Genomic DNA, 25,945 nt, shown 5'->3' with positions numbered 1-25,945 from the left:
AAGTTATTGCAAATGCGTGATTGTAGTTGTTGCTGTTAACAGTGCCCAAGGTTTAGGGACAATCGTTTTTGGGGTTTTTTCTATTTCACTAATCGTTAAATTTGTCTAATGATGGGAAATATTTAATTGACAAACGTGCAAAAAAGAAATAATCAGCCCTCCAACAGCGTAAACCACAGCACCAATATAAATCCCACCCATCCACCCACCCCTAAACTCAGACACACACTCGCCGTACTTTTGGATAGCTCTGTGTCGCCTCTGGAACAGACTCCGCTTCACACCATGTCGCTATGAGCTGACATGTGATAGTGACACATAAACGCACGCGCGTGCGCGCATTCTATTCGTCGTCCACCACAGCAGTCAGGTAAGACTTGTTCATTAAAAAATTGTATCCGTCATAAAATGTGAGTTATTCATATTTAGAGTACAATGACACGTGTTTGTTTTGAAGTGTCAACAGTTGTCAGCACATCAAGTGATATAACTTCAGGAATCACATTTTCCTCAAACACGTACGCAGAGTGACCTCCTTCAACGTTAAAGCTCTAAACAGGTTGTGTCTCGTAAGAATTTTTGGACAGGTGACCTTAGAGCTTTGTGTCATGAAATCTAATTGCCCTCCTGAGACCCGTGATAATGATTGTGCTTACACAGTTAGCGTTACAAAAACAAGGTCTGTACTGTATTCATAGCTGTCACTGACAGCCTATCAGAGCAAAGATGCGCTTGGCTTGTGATAAAAGTGTTAATCCTGATGGCCCAATGTCCACATTTCAAGCCATGACATCACTATTTGTTCTGTCCAGAAGCAATTGTATTATTGTATTATAGTTTTAGAGATGCAGGGAAGATCAATTTCACTCACACATTTATGAAAAAGAAGCATAACACTTTTGGTCGGGGGGAAATAAACCATCAAATCTGATGATAGTTTTATTGTTGTTGTTGTTGTTGTTGCTTTCTATATTCCAAAACTGTATTTATAATGATAGATGCACAGAACAATCTGACTTTGGGTAAAGCAGGGTTATCAGTTTATTTTAGACAGAGTATGCATTATAGACTACATTTCACATTAGCCTACTAACCAGTACTACCATCAATTGGCTGGACAATTTAGTCAGAGAGCTGACTGACATTATTAGCTTTTTGGATTTTAATTGCATAGGTCAGGCTCACAATATGCCATCACCATCCCATCATGTTTGTCGGATGGCAAATCTTTGTCCATTCACACACACGATAATGCAAATTTGAGAAGTATTGAAATACAGTAGTGAGTGAAACTTCTTTCATAATCCCCCGAAAATATTGCTACGACCGTTCTAATAATTTCAGATGTTTAATACTTAAGTGTTGTGTATGCCATACACATAAAATCATACCTGGTGTTGATTTTGGCACCCGGCAGATTTTCTCCCATGTTAATTGCCGCAAAGCAAGCAGGCTCCAGCTGCACGTTGTATCGTGGTCTTTCTCCACAAAATGAAATGATGAATGAAACGGCATAGTAGGTTGATGTGGGCTTTTCAAATCAACATTCTCAGACTAATTACTCTGATCTTCATCCCGGGTAGTCGCTGGAAATAACCGTTTTTCACAACAACATTCCCTCTTCCTCGTTTTAGTACCTGGTCAAAATATTGCTTTTTTTTAGTCACATATCCAACTTTTTCTTGCTTGTTCGTTGTTCGTACAAACGGCAACGGCACAATAACTTTCCAAGTAGTGCAAGTTATTTTTAAATGCAACAGGGGCTTAGGATCGTTTGAAAAGGGGGAATAAAATTTTTCAAATAGCTCGCTGTTAACAAATAGCAAAAGAATGACTGGATGCGGAAGTGGAGATCACATCCGTTTCTTCATGAGAGCCCTCAGGATTAAGGTGGATTTTTGAAAAAGTGTTAAATTTGTCAAATTGTGATACGAGGTTTCGGCCCGATGCCAGCGATTATATTTGCTTCCTAGGATACAAGGAAACAACTGAAAAAAATGTTGTGAAACAGAAAATCCAAACAGTTATTATAATGTAACTTTCAGTGTCTGCCATTTGTCCAGTCATTATTTTTATTGTCAGTTAATCCCCACTATGTAAGAGACTCTGTGCAATGCCACAGTTGATTTACTTCTTCTGACATGTTTTCGCTTTACAAGAATGCACATTTGCAAGACATGCTTCGCTTTACGACTTTACCACATTTGAGGTGAGTTGCCTGTATGGTTACTCAAAATGAATAGGAAACTATCTGCCAAAATATAGTGCATGGTGTGAATCCGCTGGGCTCATTTTCTGGTGGCGTGGAGTCGGCAAGGACTTTACATACAGAATTTATCGTAACATGCTCTGTTTGTGCTCCTGCTGGTCTGCTTTGTCAAGTTCCCATCCTGTTCCACCTAAAGCTAGCATCATTGTGTCTGAGTTCATCACAGGGCTCTGTCCCAGGGAAATTAGGTTATCGCTAATGTGGTGGATAATTTCTCCAAGGTGGCGAAGTTGCTTGACCTTGCTCTCGCAAAATGTATTCTTGCGGTATTTGTGAGTTCACAAACTCCCGAGAATCCATCTTGTACCGCTCCCATTGATTTCCACCGTTACAAACCACTGGTGGTTCGGACCAATCACAGAGCGACATTGTATATGGGGGCGGGATATGCAGCTGTGACGAAAACAAGAAGCGCCGAAGCCATGGGAAGAAACAAACCAAACATGGCGACACCGGTGGACGCTGCAATGAATTCCTTTCTCGCTGAATTAGTCTCTTGTATCCGCATATCAACATTGCAAAACCGACAACATAAACTCAACGCCATGACATCAGCTAGTCACAACAGTCGCATGTCGGTGACTACATTTTCATCTTTTACCGTCATTGGTCGAAACAAAAGTTAGGTAGACGTGCACACGATTCTGCTTCGTCCAATCAGCTCAAAGTGTTGCACAGCATGCCCCGCCTTTCTCGAGCAAATAAATGCGGAATCGTCCCAGAATGATATTGTGGAGAACTCCCTTGAGTGAAGCACAAATCAATCTGGCTATTGCCAGGCTAGAAGTTGCTTTCTTCCCTGCCGACAGCCAACCTCTTGATCAAGAACTTTTTTCCAACCTGGTTTTTAATAGGTGTGGAGGACATTCTGCCAGGCACTGAGAGCCTCTTGCAGCATTTCTTCAGGACATAAAAGTTGCTTTTCACCAAGTCCGCCACCTGCCCTCATCTTCATTTCATTCACCTGGGGGGAATCCGTCACAAATTTACAATTTTGCCACAGGTCACCGTTAAAGACAGCATCTGGCTGCTGATCCACATTGTTTGTTTCTCAGAAAAACGACACAGACATTTCAACAGCAGCCCAGGCATGGCCAAGTCAGGTCAATGTATCTCTATATGTACCTAATGTACCACCTTGTAGAAATCCAAATGAATTCCATACCAACCTTTGGCTGGCAGGATGTGGCCCACGGGCCCTAAACGATTGTTTATGTTTTGGTCTTCGTGTATCTGAGAGACCTTTCTTAAACTTTAAGATGTGTCTATGCAAGAAGGAACAACTATACAACAAAACCAACGAACACAGTGGTTTTCAAACTATCTTAACTAAAAATGTACTATTCTCTTTCTGACTAGCATAGTTTTCTCTTATCCTAAGAAGGTCTTGCATGACTTTGTCTTCCTCTGGTTTCATCAAAAAGTAATGGATGATCTGTAGAGAAGTTCGAATTGTCCATTGCAGTCAGATTGTGTCCTTCTTGGCAGCGCCAAACCAGACCGACGGATGAATAAAGGACTGATTCAGTGACTGCTGCTGTGGCAGGCTGTGCTTCCTAAACTGCCAGAGATTGAGTTGCAGTTGTTTGTTTGGAGGGAGAAGAGCAGTCGAGAGAGGGCACATCCTTGAGGGGCCCTGATGGGGCATGTTGAGGTTGATGATGAAACCAATTATTTTCTTTTAAAAATATATCTCTGTCGTTAATAAAATATATGACAGATGTCTTTCAGACCATTGTTCTGCCCCCTCAATTTCCAACCACTACACTTAAATCTGTAGTCTCAAAACAGTTTCCGAGGACCGCTGGTAGACTAAATTGTGATTGGATTCGCCAAGTGGGTGGCATAGGGTGGCTGAGTATGCCTCATTAGCATACAGCAGATCAAACGGCCTTTTCTTCTTTGAAGAGTCACTTCTGGTTGCTGAGAGTCAGCAGCCTCTTGCAGCAGCTCCGGTTCGCTTTCTCTTTTATTTCTTTTTTTTGGTCATACTTTCTTTATTGGTTTTATAATGTCAATTGTCAAAAGCAAATGTTTCACACAAAATAGTGAACATTTTCTTGTTAAACAAATAAATAAACAATGGAAGAAAAAAGAAAGCCTCCCCCAAAAACAAACAGTCCCCTACCCTATCCCTCCCCACGCACATATCTCATTGACAATGGAAGAGATATACCGCATTAATCATGGCAAAAAGACAAAGAAGAAAACAAAATAGAATTTAAAAAAAGAAATAATTTTTTTTACCAAAATTAAAGCAACAGACATCTCGTAAAGACAGCCGATGCGGGACAAACTGGTCCTCATTTCAGTCCAGATTAGGCGTCCAAATTAGGATTGCTTGCTCCTTTTAATATATAACAAAAATGTGTTCCAGGTCTCTTCAAATGAGCACTCAGATCCTGATGAAGTCAATCTGATCTTCTCCAGTTGGAGAAAATGAAGTACCTCTTTAATCCAATCCGCAGGTGTAGGCGGAGCCGAGAACTTCCATCTCAGCAGAATTAGCCTCTTGGCCAGCAAAGTTGAGAATGCTATCATGTCCTTCTTATTTGAAGTAAGACGAAGTGCAGATGGAAGAACACCGAACATAGCAATTAAAACATTTGGAACAATGTCTTCCCCCATAACCTTGGATAACACTTCAATATCAGACCAATATGTATGTAAAGAAGGGCAGAGCCAAAACATATGAATGTAGTCAGCTTTAGCCAGTTTGCACTGATCACAAAGAGGAGAGACCGTATTAAATATTTTGGCTAGCCTAACTTTTGTGTAATGGGCCCTATGAAAAACGCCATGCCTGGCACAAATTGATGATCTAATGTGTTCTCTGCAGAATTGCCTTCCAAATATCATCTGAAATTTCTTGGTTTAAATCAGTCTTGTCAAACAGTTCTAAGAATATTCAAAGAGGAGTCAGAGCCGATTTTATGAATCGTAGCATAAATCACAGACACTGCGCCTTTGGTTCTAGAAAAATATCAACATCTGAAGCAGGAGGGATTGTAGGAAACTGCAGCCACAAAGAACGTACAAAACTGCGTATTTGGAGGTACCTAAAAAAAATTCCTTGAGTTAACAAAAACTTAACAACAAATTTTTGAAAATAACCAAACGTGGAGTCAATATATAAATCATTAAAAGTCTTTAGACCCAGGCTAGACAACGTGGAAAATGTGCTGTCCAGCAATGATGGGGCGAAGGTAGAGTTGGCTGAGATTGGAGCCCGGACAGAGTTGGTCTGAAGCCAAAAAAAGCGTCTAAACTGATTCAAAATTTTAAGACATGAGCATACCACAACATTTTTAGAATAGGTGGAAGTGGAGGATAAAAGAGGCGAATATAATAGGGCTTTCAATGTTAACCAACCTAACCCTAACCCTACAACCAACCATAAAGGAAGTCTCTCTGTGGTGTCCTAACGGAGCCAGTAATGCAAGTTTCTGACATTCACTGCCCAATAATAGAACTAAATATTTGGGAGAGCCATACCACCCATCTCTTTGGGACGCTGCAAAACCTGACTACGCAACCTAGGTGTTTTCTTCTCCCCCAAAAAATCTGTAAAAAGTCGATCTACTTTCTTAAAAAAAGAAAGAGGGAGAAAAATCTGAATGCATTGAAACAAATATAGAAAACGTGGCAGAATGTTCATTTTAATAGCATTCACTCTAGCCGCGGTAGAAAGATAAAGGACCACCTCTCAAAGTCTTGTTTAATCGCCGTAAGTAGGGAGAAAAAATTCATCCTACGGAGATCCACCAAAGTGCTTGTCACATACACCCCTAGGTAGACAAAGCCTTAATTAGATACTTTGAATGGAAATTTTGTCAGTGGGTGTCCCTTGGCCAATTTATTTACAGTGTAAATTTCACTCTTTCCGAGGTTCAATTTATTTCCCGAAACCTCACCAAAAGTACTTAGGACCAAGAGGGCTGCAGGAACAGAACGAGACAAATCCGACAGAAATAACAAAAGATCATCCCCGTAGAGAGCTATTTTCAGTTCTACCCCGTTTCTTACAATGCCGCGGAGATTGGGGTGAGACTTCAGCGCCGCTGTCAGCGGCTCCATAACCACGGCAAATAAAAGTGGGCTCAAATGACAGCCTTGTCTGGTGGATCGAAGTAGTCGAAAATATTCAGAATTTGTACAATTAGTTCTAACGGACGCTTGCGGAGAAGAATACAACAGTCTAATCCAAGACACAAACCTCGGCCCAAAACCAAATTTGTCTAAACTGAAAAACAAATAGTCCCACTCAACCCGATCAAAAGTATTTTCCGCATCGAGAGTCAATAAAGCTTCAGAGTGAGTTTCTGAAGGATTAAACATCACATTAAATACTTTTCTGAGATAAAAAAAAAAAGAGTGCCTGTTGCGAATAAATCCTGTTTGGTCTTGTGAGATGATTAATGGCAGTACCCCTTCTAACTTTAGACAACAGTTTAAAATCCACATTTAAGAGACTAATTAGGCAACAGGAACCACATTTTAATGGGTCCTTACCCTTCTTTAGAATTAAAGAAATAGAGGCCTGATTTAAAGTTTGGGGAAGCATACCATGCTCCAAGGCATCTATGAACATCTCCATCAAATATGGAGCTAACTGCTTCCAAAATATCTTATAGAACTCGGACGAAAAAACGTCCGGGCCTGGGCTTTTGCGCCCCTGTAAGGATTTCATAGCTCTCTCCAATTCTAGTGCAGTATTAGGACGCTCTAACTCCTCTTGCAAAGCCTTGTCTAAAACTGGGAGGGTCAACCCATCAAAAAAAAATTAAAAATCTGAAGAACCCGAAGAATGATCTGACTTATACAATGTTCTATAAAACTCCATAAATCTTTTGTTAATTTCTAGTGGGTCAGACATTATATTCTGCATGTAGAGCCTTCCGTTCTTTATAAATCCCAGGTACTTTTGAAATTGCATACTGAACATCCAAACTCGCTATACGCTGCGATAAATTGGCCAACTTCAATCTCATTTTTGATAGACCTTATAGGAAATAATCTTCCCTCTACTAAAAGCCTTCATCAACTCCCACAAAACAGCTTCTGTCACTTCTGGCGTTTTATTAAGCTGGAAAAAAAACGTAATCGTCAGATATATGTTCAACAAACTCTTATCCAGTAAGAGCTGTGTATTAAAACGCCACGGCGGCCGAGCATTTGTAAATTTACGAAAGTGTATGTTCACAGAGACTGCAGCGTGATCTGATACAAGTATTGATTCATATTTATGGCCAGACACCATTGTAAGCAGTGAGTTATTTAAAAAGAAATCAATGCGTGAAAATGTCTTCCCTCTTTTCCGGGTTAAAACACCGCCAAAGATCTGAGACTTCAAACTCGTTCATGAAGGCTCCAAGCACCTTTGCAGATTTAAATTGTGGCACTAAAGTTGAAGAGGAACGATCCAATAAAGGGTCTACCCAGCAATTAAAATCCCCACCCAGAATTAAGCTATACTGGGACAGATCCGGCAACATTGAGAATATCCGTCTAAAAAAGGCATCATATTAGCAAGTACAACCCTGGTCTAAAAAATACTCCCAATAACTATGAGAAACCTGCCTGTGGAATCAGATATTGATTTACAATGCACAAAAGGAATAGTTTTATGTAAGAGTATTGCCACCCCTCTAGCCTTACTGGAGAAAGAAGACATAACCTACCCAATTCTGCTTCAACCTAAGACTGTCTGTATTTTTAAGATGTGTTTCTTACAACAACAACAAAAAGACTTGTGAATTAAGATGGCGTAAATAGTGTAAGACCTTGCTTCGTTTAGTTGGATTATTTAAACCATTGCCATTTAGACTCACAAATTTAATTTCACCTCCTAGTGCAGATTGATCGTGCACTGTACTGAAATTTACCAAAGAAAAAGGACTAATGTGGTAAAAAAAAAAAATGCAGACAAAATAAAATAAACAAGTACATAAAGAGATTTGTGCCCCCCCCCCCTTTAAACCAACAAACAACCCCCAAAACACACTCAAAAGAACTCCCCTCTCTCCTAGCAGAAGCACCCTCAAATGGGGTGCGTGCTACCTCACCTCACACTAAACCTAATCTGACGGCTAAGGGGATGAATACTAAACCGTCCCACTATACAAATACTAGAATAGCTGCGGTACACAGTAGTTGTACTCACAAGTAGAAACGTTAAGAAAAGAAAATACTGTATTTATTTATACAAAAATAATAATAATAAAAAATAAAAACAAAACTATATGGCGTGCCTAAGACAGTACAAACATTCTTTCGAGCAGAAAAAACAGTCCTTAATTAGACAGGAAGACCTGATAAACACACTGAAAACGAGCGCAAATGAAATCAAAGAACGGTGACTAAACATTAGTCAGAGTCCTCAAAATCAACATCACAGTGTACAAGAGCGTTAGTGCAACTAGCTGCATTAGCACGGCTAAGGCCAAACGTAACAGTAGCAATAACAGCAAACATATGGGCAAAAAGAGGCAACAAAAATAAAAGAAAGAAAAACAGTTAGTTCACCGGTCGAATCCTGGGCCAACTTGATTTTCTTATTAACAAACTCCAGACAAACAAACTCCAAAGTCCACAAAACGATGAGTCGGACCTTTGGGCATCGTGATTTGCAATGTAGCCGGGTACCGGAAGCCGAACTTCACGTTAGCACAGGAATGGAGCTCTCTCTTTACCTGCGTGATTGCTGCCCTCCGCTTGGCCACAGCCGGGGTGAAATCCTGAAAAATGTGGACCCTCTTCTCGTTGAACAGCAAGGGCGAAGCCTCCCCAGCCCGACGTAAGATGTTGTTTCGATCTTGAAATCTGTGAATTCATGGCTCGCCTTCCCTCGGCCGAGCGTGCAGGGTGCGGTGAGCCATGTCCAGCTCCGGCTGAGACTCGAGCTTCAACATGTCTTCCAGAAGTTTGGCCACAAACTTGGTGGGGTTAGGACCCTCAGACCCTTCAGGCAGACCCACAAGTCGAATATCATTCCGTCTGGAGCGGGCTTCTAAATCTTCACATTTCTCACTCAGTGCTACCACAGTCGCCAAAAGCTTAGCAACATTAGCTTGAAGAGTCGCTAGCTGGTCCCCGTGGTTGTTGGCCGAGCGCTCCAAATCCGGAATAGTCTCTTTTTGTGCGTCCACTCTCGTTTCCAATGGTTTCAGGGCCCGCGAAACTTCAGTCTTGGCGGATTCGGCAATTATTGACTCGAACTTGCTGACAATTTCAGTCCGAAGCTTGTTCATCATGTTCTTAATAGAGCGTAGCATCTCCTCGTTAGCATCCAGCTTAGGTGGAGAATCAGGCCCCGAGGATAGCTGAAGCTTTCCGCGGACGCTTTTAGATTGATCATTCCTCTGCCATAGGCTCACCATTTCACCACTTAACGCTCCAAAAAAAAGCAGCTCCTTACAGAGTATAATAAAACGTAGAGTGGGGAGGGTTATAACTTCAAATAACGTTTTAAAAAGTATCACATCCTCCAGAGGCCCCGCAACACATGTATCACATGGTCCACGTCCACCGGAAGTCCCCCTCTCTTTTATTTCTTTGGTTTCTCGTTTCGTGTACTCCCCCCACCATTAAAAAATTGTCATGTCTCCTTTACGAAAATGTATTTTCAGTAATTTAGTTTAAGTATCATTAGCAACTGACGATAGCACCCAAAATCATTATTTACTCTTTTTGTAAATGTTAACGCACAAGTCCTGAATCAACTCAAATCGGTTACTTATTGTACTTTTTTGGAACAATACTTTGTAATCCATTACATGAAAAATCTAATTTGATCAAGAAATGTAATAGCAAACAGTGCACTTGTAACGCATTATCTTCGTCTTACGTTTACAAAGGCATATTCACTTTTCTCATTCCAACAAGTCAGAGTGTAGCCCAACATTGGCCCCTAGATGCGACGTATCAACCCATGGGAAGGTTTTCCTTTTAAGTTTAAAAAAATCTTACTTTAACCTCTGGGATCCTGAGCCATACCCTGGCCAACTGCAGCACGCAAAATGTTTTCTCTTTGTTACCATTGTAAATCTATCACCATTGTGTTGTACTAGCCTCATCTTAGCTAGTGCTAAGCTAGTTCATCTCTCAGGTCCAACATCCAAGTTTGTAAACTCCAATTTGTATGTTGCTAGGTCGGCATGAGGCAAACATTTCAAACAGTGAATGTTTCAATAACATAGCGCATGATACATTACATTTTTAGTCTTCACTCACGTTTTTTTTCTTTCCTTCAGGTTTTTAATAAATATTTGTTGCCAAGAAAATACTATTACTTATTTTAATATGAGCATTCCATGGAAATATTTTATACCTTCTGACTTCATTCAGCCATCTATCCATTATCTGAAACGCTTATCCTCATTGTTTTAATAATTGTTGAACTCATTACATTACATGACTTTGTTGATTTTCTGCTCTTTTTATGGTATGGCAGAAATATGGTAATAGTTAAATGTGTAGAAAAGAACTCTGTTGGTTGGACACCAGCATTTAATTTCAGCCCAGGAATTAGCCCTTTTGTGATGGTTGCCGTAGTTACCATATTAAAGACTCAACTGACACTCAGCTTTCTTTTGTGTTTGTTGCTAGCCTTGATGTCTTTTTTCTTCTTCTCATATTACTTTATTTCTTCAACCTAGAGCAACTCTGGAAAGCTGAAAATCTTGTCTGCTCTCACCGTGCAGGATTTTCATAATCCATGGTTTTTATTTGTTTATTATTTCTATATGTCAGATGCAGAGGTCGGTGGCTCCTCGTGGCTTTAGAAAGCACTCCGGCACACTGAAGAGAAGAAGATGGGGAGGTTTGAGACGGCAGTGCGAGCTTTTGGGCTTATTTGAGATTGATCAGCAGCACGAGTTCTACAGCCTGACGTGCATGATGAAGGAGGGATTGTTTTCATCAATCCAAACCACCATTCACCATGTGTCTACAGTGAGTATGTGTCAGCTCATCATGTATAGCAGGAATTTAAGACTAGACAGTAGTCAGAATTTAGGAACTTCATAACAAGTTATGTGACGATGTGACTGATTATGAATGGTCTGTTTCTATGTGCCCTGTGATTAACTGGCGACCAATCCAGAATGTAGTCCTCCTTTTGCTGGAAGTCAGCTGAGCAGTTCTTAATATTTAAGAGAGGATTGCCCATTCCCATTATGTTGAGCACTATAAATACATACAAACATTGTGCAAGTATCAACTGAAAATTTTACGTCATAGTGACTTAAGATGTATAATAGTAATTTTAATGAACAAAAAAAAGTTTTAATGCAGAAATCAACACTTTTGAATATATACTGTAAATACTACACAGACAAAAAAATGCTGTCATCTCCCTTAAGTTGCTCCATTAAAAGTAGGGGTGTTTGATGCCACTTTTTTCTAGACCGATACCAGATACGAGTACAGCACTCAATTCTTGAGTAGTCACCTGCACCGATACCACTAGCACTTTGATAAACATTCCATAACGAAGAAGAATGACAGATAATTTTAAAGAAACACCAATTCATCCCAAAATATAAAAATAAAGTTAGTGGCAATTTTCTACAGTTCTAGTTTTTAATTTCTAGTTCCTGATCGGAAAAAACAAGAGGGCAGCCGATAATAATATCGGTCGTGGTCGCGAGCACCAATACGTTAAAGGTGCATTGCGGAGTTTGAAATGTTAAAGATTTTCCTATACCATGCATGCTCCACCAATGCCTAGATGAGTACAAAAAGCCCTGACTTTTTAACTGCGACTGCGCCTATCAGCTTGTACTTTCCCTTATTCGCCCCTGAACACTCCACACTTTCTTGGGAGTGGGGAAGGACATATAGTGTTAGCTAGCATACGACACAATTGGGATGGATACTGAAAAAAACAAAAACAAAAAGAGGCCAGGTGAGTACAGCCCAAATTCTAGCTCAGACTCCAAGAAAACTGAAAGAAAAAGAAAAAAAAGAGTTTATTTGAGCGCGCGTACTCGCACACGCACCATGTACAAGCGTGACACAGAGACTGCAGGTACGCTTTAAAAACAAACTCCACAATGCACCTTTCAAATAAGGCTGGCATCGGCATCGATACATACTTGGTATCGGCGCTCACCCAGCCCTAATTAGAAGTGTTAATTTTATTGTGTCTAAAATATATATATATATATTATTTTTTTTACCTCTTGATTAACATTACCGCCACAAGGCTACTTAAAGCTGAACGTAATGGATGTTTGTTTTTAAGTAGTGGAATGATCTATAGCTTGAATGGCTGGCATTTCAATTCACGTTTGTATTTCCTTCATAGTTTGATTTCAGCTTTTGTAGTCTTGGCAGAGCTTTTGTAGTCTTGGCAGAGCTTTTGTTCTCAAAGATTAGCTTGCTTTTAGGTTTAGCCTTGCTCTAAAATGCAAAAATGAGAGGGTATGGACACAGGTTTGTTTGAGCCTTAAACTGAGTAAATTTCATAATCCTCATAGAGAAAAGCTTATAATAGGCATAATTTGGACATTGAAGCAGACAGTAATGCTTCAACCAGGGAGAACGCAAGAACTGATTACTGATTAGCCACAGTTTGATTAACCAGAGCTGTCATTTGTACTGTAGTGGTTCACATCACGCACGTACTGTACAATTGCTCTATGATTGACTGGTGATCAGTCCAGGGTGCATACTGCCTTTTGTTCAAAGTCACCTGTGATAGGCTGGAACCATGAGCATAATCATAAGATGGATAGAAATTGACGGGACAGTTGAATTCACCAAAATAAGAGAAAACCTTCGACTCCCGCCACCTATCAGCAAATAATGATGTGAATGTTTAAAGTTGGAACATTTTGAATCTGTCAAAAATCTTAATTCTAGTCTTTTATTTTGAACTTAAAAAAAAACGTGCTTTCGCTAGCACCTGGGGCTAAAGCCAAACTGTTGCAGTGTTTTTACTTTCCGGACCTGGATTTTCCACCTCTGGTTATGGCCTACCGCCAACGTGACGACGGGTTGAGTTCCTACCACTCCAGATTTGGTGCCAAGACCAAGCAGTGTTGCAAGGGGCTAAGGGAAACACCACAACTGCGGCTCATTTACAACAATGAGTGCTGGACAGGGCTGTTATTACCGACTCCATATCCGGCCGATACCTTATGGACTCAGTGCTCTGTGTGACATGCGATTTTTGTTTGTCTCCTTGGACAACATCCTGATGGCCAGCAACTCTACTTCACGGCCTCATCGTCACCCCAGCCAAGTGCAAGATCGGCCTGTCATCAATTACCTTCCTTGGGTATCATGTGGCCCTCGCATGAGGTCTTGTAGGGCAAAGGGCCCAAGGATTAACATGAATGGTCGCCGGGGATGGAAGAAGCTTTCGACTTGGCCAAGGCTGCGTTGGCCACCGCAACTCTGCTGGTGCACCTGTCACCAACCGACGCAGTTTCCATCAAAATGGACATTTCAGATTACGCAGTGGGAGCAGTGGGTGGGTGGTAGCTACGATTGTACTGTTTTTTTCTTTTGAAAAGTGTTGTTAGTGTTGAAATTAGTGTTAAAATGAGAGGGTCTTTGGAAAAAATATCTCTATAGTAAGGGGTTCCTGGACCCAAAAAGTTTGAGAATCCTTGTCCTAAACAAATATTAATTGTTAGAAATGCACTATGAGGTTTCCACGAGGAAAAGCTTTAAGGAATAGCGTTAATAATAATACATAGAGAGCTGATAAACAAGCAATCAAACCTGCTCCTGTACACAACAGCGTGAGGTTTGAAAAGGGCATCCAAGTTGAAGTTGTTTCTTGTTCTCCTTTATAAGTTTAATAAAGTTATTTTGTGCTATCATTCTTTCAATAGCTATACGGGCACACGTAGTCACGCATTCAGCAACACTCAGCATTTTGACGTTACACATTTTCACACTATAATCACAACACTTTACACTCACATTTGAGCTCTGCTTAGCAATGTGTGTTGATTACAAACGCACCGAGCTAAGCTAAACTAGCTTGAAAGGCTTCAACGTGCACTGAGGCGAGTCACACACATGCATCTATTTGAAATCTGCCATGCGTGAATCCAATGTGTTATTTCCTTGTACCGGTACAACAGATTGATTACCTTTTAAAACGATTTTACTGTAAATGTGTATTTTCTGTCATTTTCATCTGCACTACATCAAAAGTTTCCAGATATAACAGCTTTAATAACATTGACTCAAAATGGATGGATTTATACAGATGAATTAACTCCAAAAGTCAAAATTCAGTCAAATGAGTTGAAGGCAGTGTTCGTACCAGCAGTGCTGAACCAACAGTCATAATTGTAACACAACTCTGCTCAACACACTGTTGTGCACTGCTACGTCACAGATAATCCCAGTCGAGCACAGCCTGCTGATTTGGCAGATTGTTTCATGACTGTCCTGTTTGTTGTGTAGTGCAGAGTCCCAAAAATACAATACACACTCCGGGGCCATGCAGTGGACGATAGCGAGATCCCTGCATCTAAAAGACACAAGAAAAGCATTGTTAAAAACGTAACAATGCGTATTTTGAACTGCAGTGATAAAACAGGACAACAATGTCTTGACTTAGACTTAAAACAAAAAAACAGCACATTGTTCCTTCACGTTGACAACATTTCATCAAATTTAGGACTCCAATCATTTTTGTACATTTTCTTAAAACACTTTCTATAACCCTTTTCCACTTTAGAATCAATTGCTTGAAGATGATTTCAGAGCAGAGGACACTCAGAGTCATAAGGTAGGTGGATGTGTTTGTCTCATTCACATTCATGACCGTACTTTGTTTTGCCTAGTTATATGTCTGTGTGTAGGGTTTTACGTTGGAGACATTTGCTGGCCCAGTGTTTGCCACTCTACGAGGATCTTTGGGCGTGACAGAACAGGAGTATCAGCAGTCACTCTGCTCTGACCTGTGCTACCTTCAGTTCATCAGCAACTCCAAAAGCAGGGCGGACTTCTTCCTCACGTGAGTCACCCAGAGACAAGAAAAGGGTACCACCTTCTAGTCGGGGATAAGATCCTGGCCCAAGTAGAAGAGTTCAAGTATCTTGGGGTCTTTTCACGTGTCAGGGCAGGTTAGAGCAGGAGTTCGACAGGCGGATCGGTGCAGCGTCTACAGTGATGCGGACTCTGTATCAATCTGTTGTGGTAAAGGAGGAGTTGAGCCGAAAGGTGAAGCTCTCGATTTACCAGTCGATCGACGTTCCTACCCTCACCTATGGTTACGAGATGTGGGTCGTGACCGAAAGAACAAGATCCCGGGTGCAAAACAACCGAAATGAGTTTCCTCCATAGAGTGTCCGGGCTCTTCCTTAAAGAGAGGGTGAGAAGCTCGGTCATCCAGGAGGGACTCGGAGTCAAGCCGCTGCTCCTCCGCATTGAGAGGAACCAGTTGAGGTAGCTTGGGCCTCTGGTTCAGATGCCTCCTGGATGCCTCCCTGGAGAGGTGTTCCGGGCATGTCCTACCAGCGGGATCCCCCGGGGATGACCCAGGACACGCTGGACAGGCTATGTCTCTTGGTTGGCCTGGTAACACCTTGGGATCCCGCTGGATGAGCTGGACAAAGTGGCTGGGGAGAGAGAAGTCTGGGCTTCTCTGCTAAAGCTGCTGCCCCCGCAACCCGACCTCAGATAAGTGCTGGATAATGGATGGATGAATGGGTGGGTGTGTCACCACAGCGTGTCATCCTTTTCCATCTAAGGCTCTCATCTTCATCTTACTATCGAACACCAACTGTTCATATATATTCCCTCATTATATCTATAATCCTTAAAGAGTAACAACTTTTTTTGCTGATACACTGTATAAACTGGTGTCTAATATTGCTGTCTACATGTCCTGGTAATTATTTTGACATTTTAGTGCATGTTTGTTGAAAGCTTTAATTTGGGGCCAAAACGTGTGTTTGACGCCATTTTAAGGTTACACATTGAGATAAACACAATTTGGCTGTTTGTCCTCCCATTACATGAGAAGATACAAACTCCGTCACTTGAGTCGCATAACGTAGTCGCCCCCACCACCCACCGGCTCATTCTCGTACACGCCTCCTTAAACGCCTTCTTAGTGAGTTGCTGCTGTCAGTCACAGCCAGATCACGCCCAACCCTCTCCCCATTCACAACCCAACGCTCCTCCAGGCAACATAGTCTGACTTCCTGTTGAGTTACTATTTAAGTTTTCAAAGTTTTAAGACAGGTGCCCTTCATAATGTAGCCTTCTGCATTTATCCGTGCTTTGGACTCAACTGGTTTGTGCCCCATAAGGCTGCATTTTACTCACTAACAAACAGGAAATAAATGTGAGTTAGCTCAACTGAGATGTGCTTTTCTTTGGTGTCCTTATATTTTAGGAATGATAAACGATTCTTTTTGAAGACCCAAAATGAACGAGAAATCCGATTCCTCCTGGACAACCTGAAGAACTACGTGGCACATTTGCAGAAATACCCTCATTCTCTTCTGGTGAAGTTGCTAGGTATAAATACAAGCACACACTCTTAAAATTGGTGGTATATAGTAAACCCCCCACCATCTCAAGTTCCTCATTTGGGATCACGCTCTTTCACAGTTTGTTTGTTTTTTGATACTGTTAAATGTCTAACTCATTTATACTGGATGTAATTCCACTTTCAAACATGTGATGGGCATGATTAAAGGTAGAGTCCGATGCATTTCCGTTGTAGTTTGTAAACACATCATCACTCAAACGCTCCTCCATCGAGCTCAACAGTTCACGCTCCCTGCCTCTGACAGCTAACTCAGCCCAGCATTGGTACCTTGCTGTGCTGGAGCAGGATCTCTGTGTTGTGGTAGCCACAAGAATGAGTGACGAGGTGGCTTTCAAATTATCCAAAGTTATAATTTGTTCACATTATTTGTGTATGTTCAGCATGTTTATTCATGCGTCAGGTTCCCCACACTGCCATGGATAGTAGCTCGGCTCCACGGCTTATAATCGTGTTGTGCCCGAAACTTGTAAGCCCTGGATGCAGAGCGCAGTTTGAGGCATGCCTCCACGGTGGGTGGACCTAAACGTTTGACTCCGCCCACACGGATTTTCGACCTCGAAGCGCCTTCTTTCTTTGTTGTTAACTCTCCCAAAAACCTAACCCTACCACATCACGATTACAGTATTTTTTTGAACACTGAATAATTAAAATTAAAAACTGACCAAAACCCAAATACAACCTCAACTGTCCAGGGATGCGCTATCTGCTGGGAACATGTAGTACTGCACTTCGGCCTCTTCCTCAAACCGTTAAGTTAGCTCCGTCCCGTCTAACTGAGGCTTAAGTGTTAGTAATTTTCGATGCTCCATTATGTGTTTAAAAAAAATAACTACATCATTAGACGGCGCATCATTAAATCTGCAAATTTTGTTGGGAATTTTTTTTTAAACCATTTTGAAAAGTCCGTGTGGGCAAAGTCAAACGTTTAAGTCCACCCGACGTGGAGGCACGCCTCGAACTCTCAATACGTTGTATACGTTGCTCGACAAAGTCAAGGTGGCTGCGGACCAGATTGTCGTCCATTGCTGGAGCTCTCCATGAAAGTCGGCGCGACTTTCTTGTTCGCCGACCCGCTCACTCGACCATTGAAAGGCAGTTTGCAACAACAAAGTCCAACCCAAGACTTGCTTAGGACCGCCCCCTCATTTGAATAACATTTTGTCCTGGCAGTATGGACCAAAACTGCCAACATTCTAAATGAATAAATGACTAAACAAATGACTAAAAGTAAAAATAAAATAGGATATAAAAAATATATATAATTCAAAAATTAAATACAAATGTATTTATTTATGTATATATGCATTTTTTGTTTTTATTTCCATTTATATAAATTTTTTGGGATTCAATTTTAGAATTCTATTTTTTATATCCGTTTTAATTTTCACTTTTAGTCATTCATTTATTTAGAATTTTGGAAGTTTTGGTCCTCCATAGGTAACATGTATTTATTGTTCAAAATGGGGATGTCAAACGTACAGCCCGGGGACCAGAACTACCCCGTTAGGGTCAAATCTGACCCATGGCGATAGAGAGATATTAACATCCACTGGAGAGCGCACTGATAACCATTTAAATGACATTCTGAAATTGGCTGCTACTTAGATTTTGACACCCTGATGATGCACTGAAAGATTTTATTTTATTTATTCATTTATTTTAGGAGCAAAGTAACCCCCCTACTATTATAAATTGCGGTGCCATCTTTGCGCTGTGAAAAATTATGTTCGTATGTACTGTAGATATATTTCAAGACACTGAGTATTGCAAAATTCCAGTCAACAGCTAATTATTATTTTATCATTTATCTTTATCCCTCATTGATATACAGCAAAGTCCCAAAATATACTGGTTGGATGACCACTTTGATAAAGTATCAGTTCGGTTGATGTCACAATTTTATTTTAATTATGTTCTCAAAAGCAGTCTTTTTTTTTCTTTTTACTCACTTGATTTTGTAGTTAATACACAAGAGGTGACATGGCATCCGTATTCTGACTTGAAGACCACCAGAACTTAACTTTTTCTTCTTCTCTTATGTACATCTTTTAAATAGAGCCCCTAGTGTTCACGCTGAGGCACCACATAATGAAATGCCATGTTAAATTTTTTTTCTTTTTACTTTTTTTGGAAGGGGTCCACAGAATCAAAATTTCATGCAGGCAAAAGGTATGTTATAGTAATTCTCACCACTTTTTCAGTCTAACGAACCATCAGAATAAAGCAAATTTTCTTTTCACTTACAGAAATACTTCATCGTTATGCAAAGTGTGTTTTATCCTGATGAACGAATAAGTGCCAGGTAAGAAATGCTCTCCTCGAGAGAATACAATCTAAATGAGTCAGTCCCTGTGAATTCCAGATTGAGTTCACCGTTTTCAAGCTGATAAAATGGAAATGGGCTTGACACAGACTGCAGTTGCGCTTTAGGCCAGAGGTGGCAGTCACGAGTAAAAAAAAAAAAGTGACAAACTCCGCAATGCACCTTTTTAAGGAACACAGCAGCCACCACCCCATCATGTCATACAAGTTGTATTACTCCAGAGAACAGTTACTTCAGCTCTATACCTGTTGTTTGAAGCTTTTTGTTGCTACATGCTAGGTACGACATTAAAGGTTGTGAAGTGAGTCGCTGGACAGATCCTTCACCAGAAGGATGCCAGATTATTGTGGTCCTCAAAGACCTCAACTTTGAAGGCCAGTACATCACTCTAGGTAGGCCCAAGCGCTGATCATTTTGTGCTATATATGTATGAATTGGAATGTATGGAATCCAGTAAAAGAATATATGTGTAAATGTATGCATACAGACCAGCAGCGTTCCTGGCTCCTGCGGCAAATGGAGATAGACACAGAGTTTCTCCGAAGCCTCAACGTGTTGGATTACAGTCTTCTGCTCGCCCAACAGCCTTTACAACAAGACGAACGTCACCACGCGCTCTCCTTCGCTTCACTCATCATGAGAACGAAGCGGTTAGTAACCGTTGTCGAACTTGTTTGGTTTACTTGAAATCAACTAGTGTGCAAATGCTCTGATGGGGTTTGTGGTTTGTTTGGTCAACAACCTTGCTGTCTATCAAATGAGACAGACAGACCTGTACCCAGTTTGCTTAAGCTCCTGTGAATGCTTCATGGAGCAAATAGATGGCATCCACAGCCAAGGTTTCATGAACACACTCACACACACGTGCACACACTCGTAATAAAAGCAGGATCGGAGTCTAAGTAAAAAGTAAGATTTTGCTGAGCTTAATCGATACATGAAGCCATTTTATTTGCCGTTGCTTTGCTTAAATGTGCGTTTGCTACACTGTAAAAAAAGAAAAGAAAACTGTAATATAACAGAATTTAACTTTTTATTTTACTTTTTTTTTCATGTATTTCAAAAATAGAATTTAATACACAAAAATAAACTGATTTTACATGTCAAATGTAAAATAATGTGAAATCACAAACTGTCCATCCATCCATCCATCTTCTACCGCTTATCCGGGGTCGGGTCGCGGGGGCAGCAGCTTTAGCAGGGAAGCCCAGACTTGCCTCTCCCCAGCCACTTCAGCCAGCTCCTCCGACGGGATCCCAAGGCGTTCGCAGGCCAGCCGAGAGACGTAGTCTCTCCAGCGTGTCCTGGGTTGTCCCCGGGGCCTCCCGCCGGTGCGACATGCCCGGAACACCTCCCCAGGGAGGCGTCCAGGAGGCATCCGAACCAGATGCCCGAGCCACCTCAACTGGTTCCTCTCAACGCGGAGGAGTAGCGGCTCGACACTGAGTCCCTCCCGGATGACCGAGCTTCTCACCCTATCTCTAAGGGAGAGCCCGGCTACCCTGCGGAGGAAACTAATTTCGGCCGCTTGTATCCGGGATCTTGTTCTTTTGGTCACGAGCTGGGAACAAGACCCCAAGATACTTGAACTCCTCCACTTGGAGCTGGATCTCATTCCCGACCAGGAGAGGGCACTCCACCCTTTTCCGACTGAGGACCATGGTCTCGGATTTGGAGGTGCTGATCTTCATCCCAACCGCTTCACACTCGGCCGCGAACCGCTCCAGTGAGAGCTAGAAATCACGGCTTGAAGAAGCCAACAGCACCACATCATCTGCAAAAAGCAGAGATGCAATGTTGAGGCCACCAAACCGGACCCCCGCAAGGCCTCGGCTACGCCTAGAAATTGTGTCCATTAAAGATATGAACAGAATCAGTGACAAAGGGCAACCGGCAATGCGGACAAAACTCTGACATCGGTCGTACAGGGACCGAATAGCCCGCACCGACCAGACACCCCCCCCCCCAGAACTCCTCCCCAGCCCCAGCCCAAGAAACATCCAGACCCCAACAAATCCAAAAAACATAAAATCAGGGAGGCCTCAAGAGACCAAAGGAGAGACCGAGAAAAGGAAGGAAGGACAGACGAAGCCGCGTGAGATCCGCAGACACCAGCCTCCACCGATTCAATGACCTGAGGAGGAAACAGATTGTGTCTGAGTTTCGGTAGATGCTGGTGTGGTGGATCTGGCATGCCGGAACAGAGCAAGCGCAACACCTCAGGGCCCCCCAGGCCGCGGCAGCGCCAAAGGACGACCCCCGGGCCCCGCCAGGGCCACCGGCCGGAGAGCAAACCCAGGAGCAGGAGCGCCCCCCGCCCCAACACGGCCCGCGCCCCCGACCCAACGCAGCAGGACGGGGCACTGCAGGCCCGCCAGGCACCCCACCGGCCCCCAACCCCCGCACCCCCACCTAGGACCTGTTTGCCATGGGTGACCCTACCAGGGGCATGAAGCCCCAGACAACATAGCTCCTAGGCTCATTGGGACACGCAAACCCCTCCAACACGATAAGGTGATGATTCACGGAGGGGTCACAAATTGTAAAAACACAAAAAAAATCTAACTAATTCAACTTACTGCCGGCAATGCAGACCAAACAGCCCATATCAGGGGGCTCTCTACCCTGTACTCCCGAAGCACCCCCCACAGGACTCCTCAAGGGACACGGTCGAACGCCTTCTCCAAGTCCACAAAGCACATGTGGACTGGTTGGGCGAACTCGCATGCACCCTCGAGGATCCTGCCGAGGGTGTAGAGCTGGTCCACTGTTCCACAGCCGGAATGAAAACCACACTGCTCCTCCTTCTTAAAAAGGGGGACCACCCAGTCTGCCAATCCAGAGGCACTGTCCCCAATGTCCACGCGATGTTGTAGAGGCGTGTCAATCACGACAGCACCACAACATCCAGAGCCTTTAAAAACTCTGGGTGGATCTCATCCATCTCCATAGCTACCCCTTCAGTGTTTTCCTTGCCTGGCCTTGCCACCGAGGAGCTTTCCAACCACCTCAGTGACTTCGACCCCAGAGATAGTGGAGCCCACCTCAGAGTCCCCAGACCCTGCTTCCTCAAAGGAAGGCGTGTCGGTGGAATTGAGGAGGTCTTCGAAGTATATACATTACACAAGTACATATTTCATGAGATCTAAAATTACAAACAGCAGTGGCAGCGTGGATCAGTGGTCGTCTAGTATGCCTGATGTTGTGGGTCCGATCCCCTTGGTGAACATGTTGATGTATCTTTGAGCAAAATACTGGACTCTTAATGCTGTCATCAGAAAGTGCATGAGTTAATTAATGTAAAGTGGTTTGAGAGCCTACAAAAATGCTATGTAAATTAATTACCTTAACAGCAAACTGTTGCTGACTAAAAAAAAAAAAATCATCTTGTCTACAAATCTATATCGTCCTGTGTTTTTTATTTTTTAAGACAAAAAAAGGTTGTGCTTTACCTTGACTAGTTTTGGCGATGACTGCCGCCTTCTTCAGAAGCTGTCAAGCTGACAGTTGTGACGTGTCAGGAACTAATGCATCCAAAGGACAGTATACATGCAGACAATAAATGCAATGTAATATATGAAATACCCTGCAAAACCTGCAATATACCCTATTTGGGGAAAACAGGAAGATCTTTCAACGTAAGAAAAAAAGAACACCAAAAAGAATGTGACAAACAAACAGCACCACATTACACCAGAGCAGAAAAGGAAAGTGCCACACAAGAAAACCTAAAATCCGCCATATCAGATCACTGCAAACGAGAAAAAAATACATCATGGACTGAGACAAAGCAAACAAATACGAAAGATGGATAAAATAAGCAATAGAGATCAGGAAACGGGGACCGGACACACTAAACAGAGACGAAGGAACTTTTCAACTTTCCCACACATGGGATCCACTTCTCTGGAGATCATCGAGCGACGGAGGGCGTAGTCGGCGTGGAGCATCATATGACAGCTCCGCCACGCCGGCTACGCCCAGCAAAATCAGCTGATAAAATACGTCACAACTGTCAGTTTGACAGCTTCTGAGGAAGGCGGCAGTTGTCGCCGAAACTAGTCAAGGTAAAGCACAACCTTTTTTTTGTCTTAAAAAAGAAAAACCACTGTTGCAAACTGTTGCAATTTTAAACCCAATATCTACTTTTTCAACAATTATTGGCCATGTTTTGAAAGATTAATCACATCATTTTTTGTCATATACTGTTATATTACATACAATCTTGTTAAAATTACAGTTAAAAACAGTGTTTTACGAGAGAGTAATTTCCTGTGATTTCACAGAATTTTTCTGGCATCCCAGCAGCCGGAAATTACCGTTTTTTTTAATGATTTTTTTTGTTTTGTTTTTTAGCAGTGTAGGTAACAGTCAATCAGAGCCGTTTGCATGGTGCAATTAATGGCCCAGTCGTTCAAATCATATCTAAAAAGCACAATGACACAAAAGTCTCTTAATTCTGCACTATTGTAAACAATTAGTAGTATTATGAATGTGTTCAGCAAAGTTTTGTGCGTGTGTGTGTGTTTTATTTCATGAAATCATGACAGTGGGTATGATATGATAAACAATGACTTCTCAACCAGATTGTTTGCTTGCTATGGTGCAAAAATAGAGGATATAATTATCGTATGTTCCGGTCACACTTTTTTTCTCCATAGGTTGCTGTTTCTGTGATTTACTATACTCTGGAGCGACTTATACATGAAAAACATACAGTACAGGGTGTATTTAATTTCACAGACAGCCACAAGAGAACACTCCAGACTTATACTATATTTACATACTTAATGCGACTTATATTCCAGTACGACTTAATGTATGTTTTTTTTTCTACCTAATTATGCATTTTTGGCCTGGTGCGATTTATACTCTGGAGGGACTTATAGTCTGGAAAATATAGCGTTCATTACAAGAATCAAATGTATCTATTATAAAGACAGATTGTTGATTGGTTCAGTTTGCTGTCTATACTGAAAATTGATTAATGGGCTGCTCCCTCTAAATTGTGGCCCGTCTCTTGGAGTCAAATAGAAGAAAAATAATAATTAGTACAGCATGTGTCCCAAAACATGCCGGCCCACTGGGCATCTGCCCTGTATGTCAGATGACGAGTCCAGTCCTGATACGCAGGTAGTTGTACTTGCTTGTGATTGTTGCTGAAGCTGATCTTTTTAATGTTATTTTTTAAATATTTTTTTGTGTCAATTGTTGTAGATCTATGAATCCAAGTACCAGCCCCATCCCTTCTGTTCCTGGGGCAGTCCCAGAGGATAACTCCACTTTCATTTCATCAGAAATGGATGGTGACCATTTCAAGCAAGCACAAACAGGAGATGGCCAAAGTGCAGAAAGGCATCATATTGCTGGCAGTGAAACTGAAGACCTCCCAGACTCCGAGGTCCAAAACAGACGCTTACTGCTCAACTTAAAGAATGCTCTGCATGTGATTGATGGACCTGATCAACGCTATTTCATTGGCATCATTGACATTTTTACAGTGTACAGTTTAAAGAAAAGACTGGAATATTGGTGGAAGAGACTGAGGCATCCCAGCCGGTCGTTTTCCACAGTAAGTCCAGGGGTTTACTGCACCAGGCTGTGTCAGTGGGTGCTGGACCATACTAAGTAGACACCTCGCTCATGCTTCAAAGTCTGTGTATACTAATTTGTGATGAATTAGAGCAGCTCAGTGCACATCCACCTGACAGTTGTGAGAGGGAGGGTTTGAATCTTGCCTACGACCTTCCTGTGTGAAGTTACTATGTTCTCCACATGCTTGATAGCTTTTCTCCTTATATATTCCGAAACACCTGTCAGAAAGAAAGAATAACGCAACATGGATTAAATGATGTCAAATTAAGTACATAAAGCTAGCTTTAAGAAAAAAAAAAAGAAGAAAAAAGTCTGGTGTCAGGAAGGAACATGCACACAACCCAGCCAAATAAAAAGACGGCCTCAAATATTTCAGTGGACCATCTTCAGTTACACCGTGCATTGATGTTGCATTTTACAGCCTTGCAACATTACTTATCAATTTCTTTGAGTTGCCTTTTCTGCCACAATCTTAATGTTTTAATTGTGGCCACACAGTCAGAAAAAAATAAATCATTATGATCAATATTTACATCCACATTTCTTCATAAAATATGATGGTTGAACATATTCTTTCCTTTGGTTATGTGTTGCGCAATGTGATTTTTGGATTTACTGTTTTTTCTTTGCTTGAAGAATCTGGAAAACAAAAAACATCTGTATGTCTACTAACATGGTTTAAGAAATGGGAAAACACTTTCTGTATCAATTAAACCTACAAACACGCATTGATGGCTGAAACAACCTTTGTATTCATTATCAAATCTTACTTGCTTGCTCTTTTTCGTATTCCTATTTTAATTAAACATTTTACAAAGATGTTTCTCTGAATTATCTTTGATTGTAAATAACAGAGGGCTTTGTGGGTAATTTTATTATTGTGATAAGGCAAATGTTGGGTTGACCAGTATCTGATGAATGTCTGGAATTGCAACGTTCGTATTCTATTATGTATACAGGTAGTCAAGTTACGTTGGAGTTCCGTTCCTACGCTGGTGATGTATCCCGAATTTCGACTTAAGTCGGATTTCCATGTTAAAGCCGATATTTACATCAAAATACTCCGTACAGTAATTAAAAAAAAAAAAAAACATTTGCGCGACCCGGAACCAATATTTCGTGTTTCCACACGGACATTCATTGCAGAGCGGAGCTAATACAAACTTAAACACGGAAATGTGACATGCCTGATGGCGAGCCGACCTGCTGATGGACATCCGTTGCTGGA

The 25,945-nt window shown here is 41.7% G+C and overlaps 1 protein-coding gene across 2 annotated transcripts; it reads left to right on the top strand.

The window, feature by feature from the left end:
* Nucleotides 1-228: 228 nt before the first annotated feature.
* Nucleotides 229-25,536, top strand: pip5kl1 (phosphatidylinositol-4-phosphate 5-kinase-like 1). Of its 2 annotated transcripts, XM_086096550.1 has the most exons (10): nt 229-370; nt 11,021-11,221; nt 14,976-15,026; nt 15,100-15,254; nt 16,641-16,765; nt 18,934-18,968; nt 19,046-19,101; nt 19,402-19,514; nt 19,610-19,772; nt 24,340-25,536. In XM_086096550.1, exons 2-10 carry the CDS (start codon nt 11,021-11,023, stop codon nt 24,752-24,754), a joined length of 1,314 nt encoding a protein of 437 aa, XP_085952676.1. In that variant the 5' UTR covers nt 229-370; the 3' UTR covers nt 24,755-25,536. The 2 variants fall into 2 exon arrangements, with proteins under 2 accessions (XP_085952676.1, XP_085952675.1); XM_086096549.1 differs by lacking the exon at nt 229-370 and having other exon boundaries at nt 10,854-11,221.
* The last annotated feature ends 409 nt before the right edge of the window (nt 25,537-25,945 follow it).

Source organism: Leptonotus elevatus, chromosome 15 (assembly GCF_054856555.1).
Source record: "Leptonotus elevatus isolate MCC_2025b chromosome 15, RoL_Lele_1.0, whole genome shotgun sequence".
NCBI lineage: Eukaryota > Metazoa > Chordata > Actinopteri > Syngnathiformes > Syngnathidae > Leptonotus > Leptonotus elevatus.
The sequence above is the reverse complement of the archived record's forward strand: the minus strand, read 5'-3'. Positions and strand labels throughout refer to the sequence as shown.